This window comes from Cupressus sempervirens, chromosome 1, assembly GCF_028749045.1.
Source record: "Cupressus sempervirens isolate cs-2001-9-10 chromosome 1, ASM2874904v1, whole genome shotgun sequence".
Taxonomy (NCBI): Eukaryota; Viridiplantae; Streptophyta; class Pinopsida; order Cupressales; family Cupressaceae; genus Cupressus; species Cupressus sempervirens.
The window spans coordinates 865,125,385-865,133,376 of NC_143118.1; the positions used below are offsets into that span (position 1 = coordinate 865,125,385).

Genomic DNA, 7,992 nt, shown 5'->3' on the forward strand with positions numbered 1-7,992 from the left:
AGCTTTTCCACCAATGTTTCAGATCATAGTTTCAATTCATCATTGGGATGGTAGCTATAATAAATGATTTGGATCACACTCCATGATCCATCATTATGATGTATACTGATCAACATTTAGGGTTTAATTGCATGTGATTTGTTTTATTTGGATCACACTTGATGGATCGTGCAATGTGATCTGAAACATTTTTCGAGTTCTAATATTCTGATGATTAATCACAGAGTGTGATCCGAAATGTTGATATAAAAACTCATATGCAATCAAACCCTAAAACAACAATTTATTATAGATTCGAAATATAAATAGTGGGTTTGATTGAGTGTGCTTCATTTCATCAATGTTTCAGATCACACTCCATGATCCATGATCAAGATGGTAGCTATAATCAACTGGTTGAATCACAATTCATGATGTGCACTGATGAAGGATTGCCAAGAATGATCAGAAACATCGATTATACTAACATTCCAATGACTAATCACAGTGTATGATCCAAAATACGATAAAAGAACTCTCACACAATCGAATCTAGAAATAGCAACTTGCTATAAAGAATATTACCCCATGGATCATTTGAGGGCTATTTTAGAGATGGGATGTGCTTGTAAACTAGAGGTTGTAAGGAGGGCATGTAAAAAGTGACAGATTTAGCAAGATTGTCAGTCATGGGTTTTGCAGTACTTTGTGTATGTATATACATAGCAGTACAAGTAGAGTAAAGCCAACATAGTAGTTGTCTGTGAAATGCAGAGAGGGCGTGTGTTTGGAGCATCAGACGGAACTTGCATGGTTGACACCTTCTTAGGGTTATGTACAATCAATAAGTTTTCACAGTTTACAAAGATGCTGATCATCACAGATTCCCACGGGTGGAGGGAAAGACTGTTTATATTTAGATGGCAGAGATAGCTGTGATGGAGCAGGAACACTGCATAAATAGTATAGGCCCAAGATGGGCAGAGTACTGACTCCTTTTCTAGTTTTTTGGTGAGTCAAATTTTGTGGGTCAAACTCCATAATCAAATCAACTGCTGACAAGAATGTGAAAAGCTTTTCTATTTTCTAGGTATATACCGGGTTTTCAATTCACGTGTATGCACTGGGATTAATATAGTGGTCTGTCGTCGAGATTTAAACAGTGTCTTCTATTTGTATTTTGTCATGGGACCCCGGAGAACAAACCATGGTTTGAACATGTAATAGATAGCATTCTCATGTTTACAATGTGATAGAGGCTTCTAATGGAAGTTGAATTGCTTTGAATGAGCATATAACAAGGATGACCTCATCAAGCTCAGAGTTCCATATGCTTATGATTCCAACTTAAGAAAATCCTCCTCATGATCAATTAGGAGAAAATGAAATTCCAAACACCATCTTTTTGTGCTCCTCTATAGAAAAAGATGGCTTCTTTGGCATTCATTTGGTCTGTTCTAAGTCTGTGGCACATCATATGGAGCTTGGAATTGTAAGACTCACCAAAGTGCCCTATTGAGCGTTGAATATGAATTAACCCTGACATCTCATGTTTCAAACTAATGCTGACTTTTTAGCTTTCGTCCTTTTTTCCTCCTGTTTGAATATTGGCTAAGATGAAAGCAAACTCAATCCATTAAAGTCATCCTGTATAGTATCTAATAATAATCAGAAGTCTCTCTCGTGCTAACTGGACTTGCTTTGTCTACCTGGAAGCCTACAAAAGCTCATCGCCTATATAATATCTGCAGCTGCAAAAGTTTCCCTGCATATTTTAAAAAGCAGGGAGTGCATCTCTTCCATATGTTATTGCTCTCCACTATTAGAATTATGTACCAAATTCATATCCCATTTGAGTTTGAGCATATAATCATGGTGGGAGAGTTTTGGTGGGTTGTATTTCCATGCTTGGTAGGATTGGGAGGGATTATCTTGTTCCTTTATCTTCCTTTCCTTAGGAGCATGAGAAGAGTTCCTAGAGGATGCATGGGATGGCCATTACTCGGAGAAACATTAGCTTTCCTAAAACCACACAAGTCAAACAGAAAAGGAAGCTTTCTCGAAGATCATTGCAGCAGGTATTGATATCTTATTGCTCGGCCCAATTTATTTCCAGAGGCCGGTTTTTCAATTAGTCCCTGAAAATGTCTATGTGAAAGTTTTATCCTGAAGTGGGTCCTTAAACATGTTTGCACATCTGAATCCTAGCCCTTAAGTTGGGATTTAGAAAGCTCCATGAGACAGGGATAACTCTCAACTCTGGGGCTTTTTATGACATATAACAATTTTAGATGATTTAGCAATTGCATGAACTAATTGTAATGCAATTGAATCCGATCATGCAGGTATGGGAAAGTCTTCAAGTCACATCTCTTTGGATCACAGACCATCGTATCATGTGACCCTGAGCTTAATGCGTATGTACTTCAGAATGAGAATAAGCTGTTTGAGTGTAGCTATCCAAAGGCCATTCATGGCATTCTAGGGAAGGATTCCTTGTTGGTTATAGTTGGAGATGTGCACAAAAGGCTCCGAACTCAAGCCTTGAATCTGATCAACGCCGCTAAATCAAGACATGATTTTCTACTAGAAATAGAGAAAAATGCACTTCATGTCATCGATTCCTGGAAGGATAAGCGGCAAGTCATCTTTTGTGAAGAAGCTAGGAAGGTATAAAGCTAAGCATTTGGTACAACCCAAGCATATGGATAGCTTAGAGCTAGTCAAGTAGTTCTAAGCATAATTTTATTCACATCATTTTGAAATTGAATATGGATAAATTATAACAGAGGAACTGGAAAAAATTGTTATATTCACATTTTTGGGTAAGATTGTGTGTGAGTTTATTAGTATTAATGTTTTGAATCATATTCAATAATCTATCATTAAGATAAGAGAGCTAAGAATGCAAAGGAATGAATCTACAAGAGAAAAAATGCTAATATGATAGTCACTTGACTTTAAATCTATGTATATGCAGTTCACATTCAATGTTATAGTGAAGCAAATGCTTAGCTTGACACCTGAAAACCCATTGACAGCCAGAATCTTGGATGATTATCTTACTTTCATGAAGGGGCTTGTTTCACTGCCATTGTACATCCCTGGAACACCTTATGCAAGGGCAGTTAAGGTGATTGAATTTGTAGATTTCATTCGCCAAGATGTTTTGTTGATTACCCACGTGGTAGATTTCAATTGCCTTCTAATGTTTCTTTTTTTTTCATGATATTCAGGCAAGGAAGAGAATTCTGTCTGCAGTAGACATGATAGTGAAAGAAAGAACAAAGCAAGGAACAGACTACAAGCCATTAGGAGACTTTCTTGACATACTTCTAGTCAGTAACAACCTGAGAAACCATGAAAAGTTAAGCCTTGTTATGGATCTTCTGCTTGGTGGGTATGAAACCACCTACATACTACTGGCAATGATCATTTACCTACTTGGTGATTCCCAAGTAGCCTTGCAAGAATTAAAGGTAATCTATGGTCATTCAATCTATCATTTTAGTAATTATTATAAATGTTCAGCGAATGGGCTTATCTCAGGTCCATCACTTTTACTCAAAGTTGTCTTCTATTCTCTTTTACGTCATAAAAGTTAGACTAGGCTGTAAAATTTATATACAGTATGTACAAGAAAAGTCAGATTAGGCTTGTCTCCATCCCAATTAACTTTAGGGCAAGGGATTCATTAACCTCACTCTTCTCTCTTAGTTATCTTTTAAGTCATTTCGTTTCTTCTTCTTGTTTAACTCTATCTTATTCTGGCCGAGTGTGACTCAAAACATTGATAAGTTGGTTCTTCTTACTTAACTCTCTTATTCTGATGGAGTGTGATCTGAAACATTGATGAGTAAAATTTTTCAACTATAACATCATTTCAAACCGACAAAAAATTAATTAAATACTAACATTTTTAAATTTCATGAATTTTTCATATCAGCCCTGCACTTGTAATACGGAATCATCACACTTTAGGAAGATAGGCTTTAACTTAATCCCCATTCATAGACATGTTCATGAAGTTTGAGACCAAAATAGCTGATCAAGTAAACATAGACTGAGAATGCATACAGAAGATTGTTTTTCAAGTGTTGACTTCATGTTAGAATCCATGAGAGCACAACATCATTTTTTTATAATATCAAGTCAACATGATTCATGCTGCTAATTTAATATATTTGTTTTTTCACTTCACTTAATTGTAATGGGTCTCACTCATTTTGGCACCCAAAACAGCTAACACCATTGTTGGACATTGGGCTTACAGGCTGAGCATGAAATGATTGCAAGCACAAAGCAAAAGGATCAGCACTTGACTTGGGACCATTACAACCAAATGACATTTACACAACAGGTATGTGTGACCATATTATATTAAAATAAATTATACCATCATTACAAATTAGCTTTTCCCCTTCTTTTTTAAAGTCTGAATTAGACTATAATATTGTTCATGAAAGAATGTGCTCAAGACTATAATGAATTCAGGTGATCAATGAAGCATTACGCTATGGCAATATAGTCAAATTTGTCCATAGAAAGGCTTTGAAGGACATCACATATAAAGGTATTTTGTTTTCTTTATTATTTCTAGTTGCTTTAAATATATAGGGCAGGTTGATTTCAAATCGTCAGTTTTCTATGGTTGAAATTCAAACATAAATGGATTAAAATAAGAAACTATACAAAAAGGAAAATTGTTTTTTAATAGTTTTTGACTTGTTAAAACAGTTTTTTTATAAAAGAATTAAATTAATTAATTAGTAATTATATTTTTTTCTATTACATATTTAATAATGAGTTTTTAAATATCATATAGTCAGAAGTCTTTGAATTTAGTTTGATTGAAGATAATTGTTAACTTTGATTTTGATTTTGTTTGTTTAGATATTAGAATTCCAAAAGGTTGGAAGGTACTTCCAGTATTCACAGGAGTACATCTAGATGAATCTTTTTTTACGGATCCTTTACAATTTAATCCTTGGAGATGGCAGGTGTGATTATTATATATGTATTTTTTTTTTTTAAATATTGTAATTAAACTTAGATATTTTAATATATGTTATTTTTAAATTTTTGTAGATAGCTAATTCCCCAACTAAACAATTTACACCTTTTGGTGGGGGACCAAGACTTTGTCCAGGATCAGAACTTGCGAAAGTAGAGATTTCCTTCTTCATCCATCATCTCATTTTAAATTACAGGTATATTAATGTTGATTGTTCATGTGAAATTTAAAAAGTCTTATAAATATTAGTATGTAAAGATAATATAATCATTTTTAATTTTATATAGAAGGTACTTAATTTATTTTTTGTGTTGTAACCTTTATTTTTATATAACATGAATGAGTCAATAGAAGATAGGTAGTAAAATAAAAAAATTATATAATTTAAAATTTTGAAAGTTTTTAAACTTTAAATAATGTATTTAATAAATTTTAAATACAATGATATTAATTTTATCATAGATAATTTTGTTTACAACATATTTAATCCATATATTGTTAAATGAACATCCGTATTATATGTTTGAAATTTAAAATTATACTATTAAAGAAACATATGTACATGTTAAATTCAATTTGACTCCTAATTTTTAATTTTTAATTTTATTTTGTTGCAGATGGATATTGAATGGAGAAGATCATGCTCTTGCACATCCATATGTGGAATTTGAAAAAGGATTGCCCATTATGATTGAACCAATACAAATATAATATTGTAAATTAAATTTGATGTATATTATCATAAATAAATGAAATTAAGCAAAATAAATAGATTAAAAAGTTGTAAATATTTATAAATATATCAATAAAAATCTCTACATTCTTTCTTCCAATTCTCAATACTTTGTGAAGTTCAATTGTTATGGGTAAAATCTGATATGAATCAGAATATATATTTGAAAATACTTATCACTTTTATGAGTAAATATCTCCATTATAATATTGCAATCTATTTGTGGTGATTTGAGAACGCTTATTGCGCATACTATTATTTTAAACATAATTTATGTGATATATGAACATTCTTCATTAATTTTAGTTTAATTATGAACAAGTGCATTAAATATAGTGGATAACTTATTCATTAGTTTATGACTTAAATGCCTTTTTTAAACCCAACTTTTACCTGATGGATTGTAACGAGTCCCTTTAAGGAGACATGTTTGCCACTTTGAGCATATTGACGAATAGACTCCATGTAATTTGTTTTTTGTGTTAGACAATAGTGGTAACCATAAAGTAATAGATAGCCGTTGTATTCATGGAAAGCAAGAAACTTATAATTCCACCAAGATGGAGGAGAACAAATAAATAGGAGTTCGTATATATTTATAGTAGTTGTGAGTTCGTATATATATATATGGTTAATATTTACCAAATGGTTAGTTTTAGAAAATGTTTGTTCTTAAAAATATTTAAAATTGTCTTATTTTTATAAAATTTAGTTTAAAAAATATTTAAATAATGTAAAATTTGCTAATATTTTTAATATCTTTTTAAAAAGTAGTATTTTTAAAGAGCAGGAAATTTTAAAAGGTTAAAGGTGTGGTTTGGTTGGGGAGAGCTTATTGTCGTAAAGTACAAGGTTATGAGGTCTACTCTTTTCTTAGCTCATGTGGTACTAGGGATTCTTTACTTGATGTTTTAGTTGAGGAGTAAGAAGTTTAAAAGTTATAAAAGTTGATACATAAAAAATCACCAATTTGCAAAGTGTAAAGCATGTAAACACAAATCAGAAAACAGTACACCATACAACACATAGACTCTTATTGTGGAAACTCAAACTAAGAATGGTACCTTGTGTACTATCTTAAATTGGAAGCACCTTAATTTAATGATGGTTTAGCACCCATTTAATATGATTTCATCATTCATTTGCATTACTCCCCTTTCATCTTCTTTCTCCCAAGAGGAGTTAGGGTAGGAGCTAACAGATTATCTTCAAAGCTCCTACTTTTATATTGTAAAGCTCGAGGAATGATCTAACCACCTAGGTCCTAACACTCCATCATCCAATCACTCATAATCTATTTTCTATACTTTAATAGCTATATTTTAAGTTATGCACCTAATTTCTGAGATTCAAGACCTATTTTAGGACATCGAAGGAATCTTAAGGGTTTTGGGCCCTGGTTGGAAGGGATACAATGTGTTCCTTCCCAATCAAGGATGTAGTACAACCCTATTCTGGGGCCGCTTCCTGGGTCCCCTATCTAAATTGTTCCAATTTGTTAATTTTTAGGTGGGTCAGCCTGTAGGAGAAAGTTAATTTTGCACCCTTTATAAACCTATCTATTTTCTCCATTTCACATCCATCAATCATCCATAAAGTTCATGATCAAATATTCACACGCTCTAGCATTCAAATTCTCAAGCATTCAAGGCATTTAAACAATCTCTCCATTGAAGATCAAGGATTCATACATTCAAGTGATTGAAGGAGTTTATGTTAGATCTTCCATAGCACTTTCAACATTCAAAATATCTCTTCATATAATTCAAGATCCTTTGATGCATATTCCTCATTCATCCTCTCAAGATCTACATTCACTTTAAAGGAAGATTTCAAGCACATTCATTTATGCAGGTTTTGAATCTTGGATGGGTGAATAGTTGTAGATTTAGATACCCTTTTTGTCATTTGTCAGAGATATAAAATTAGAATTGGGATTGGACACAATTGATCAGAGACATACAATTCCCCTACTTTAGAAGAAAGTCACCCTCATGTGAAAGTTGACCTTTTCTAGATCATCAAATGATTTTTGGGTTTTTGTCTATCTTGTTATTTTTCACTCATAATTTGGGATTCAACTCTTGGAGGTCATTTAGTAGCACTTGTTTAGGTTTGTATCTTGCAAGATATAATATCTTCACTTTACCATCTTCTTTTTCTTATATTTCAATCTTAAATTTCATATCTACTTGCATAAAACCCTCTTAAGGTGGAGTTGAGAGGGAAATAAATCCAAGTAATTTATTCATTTGCATTAGGTTCT

General features: G+C 32.5%; 1 protein-coding gene across 1 annotated transcript; it reads left to right on the forward strand.

Annotated features, from left to right (window-relative positions):
- The first annotated feature begins 1,406 nt into the window (after positions 1-1,406).
- On the forward strand, positions 1,407-5,826 carry CYP724A1 (cytochrome P450, family 724, subfamily A, polypeptide 1). The gene is made up of 9 exons (XM_089814176.1): positions 1,407-2,057; positions 2,325-2,649; positions 2,960-3,112; positions 3,216-3,458; positions 4,253-4,339; positions 4,474-4,552; positions 4,873-4,979; positions 5,068-5,189; positions 5,611-5,826. The coding sequence occupies exons 1-9, from the start codon at positions 1,783-1,785 to the stop codon at positions 5,702-5,704; spliced, it is 1,485 nt and encodes a 494-aa protein (XP_089670302.1). The 5' UTR covers positions 1,407-1,782; the 3' UTR covers positions 5,705-5,826.
- Positions 5,827-7,992: the final 2,166 nt, after the last annotated feature.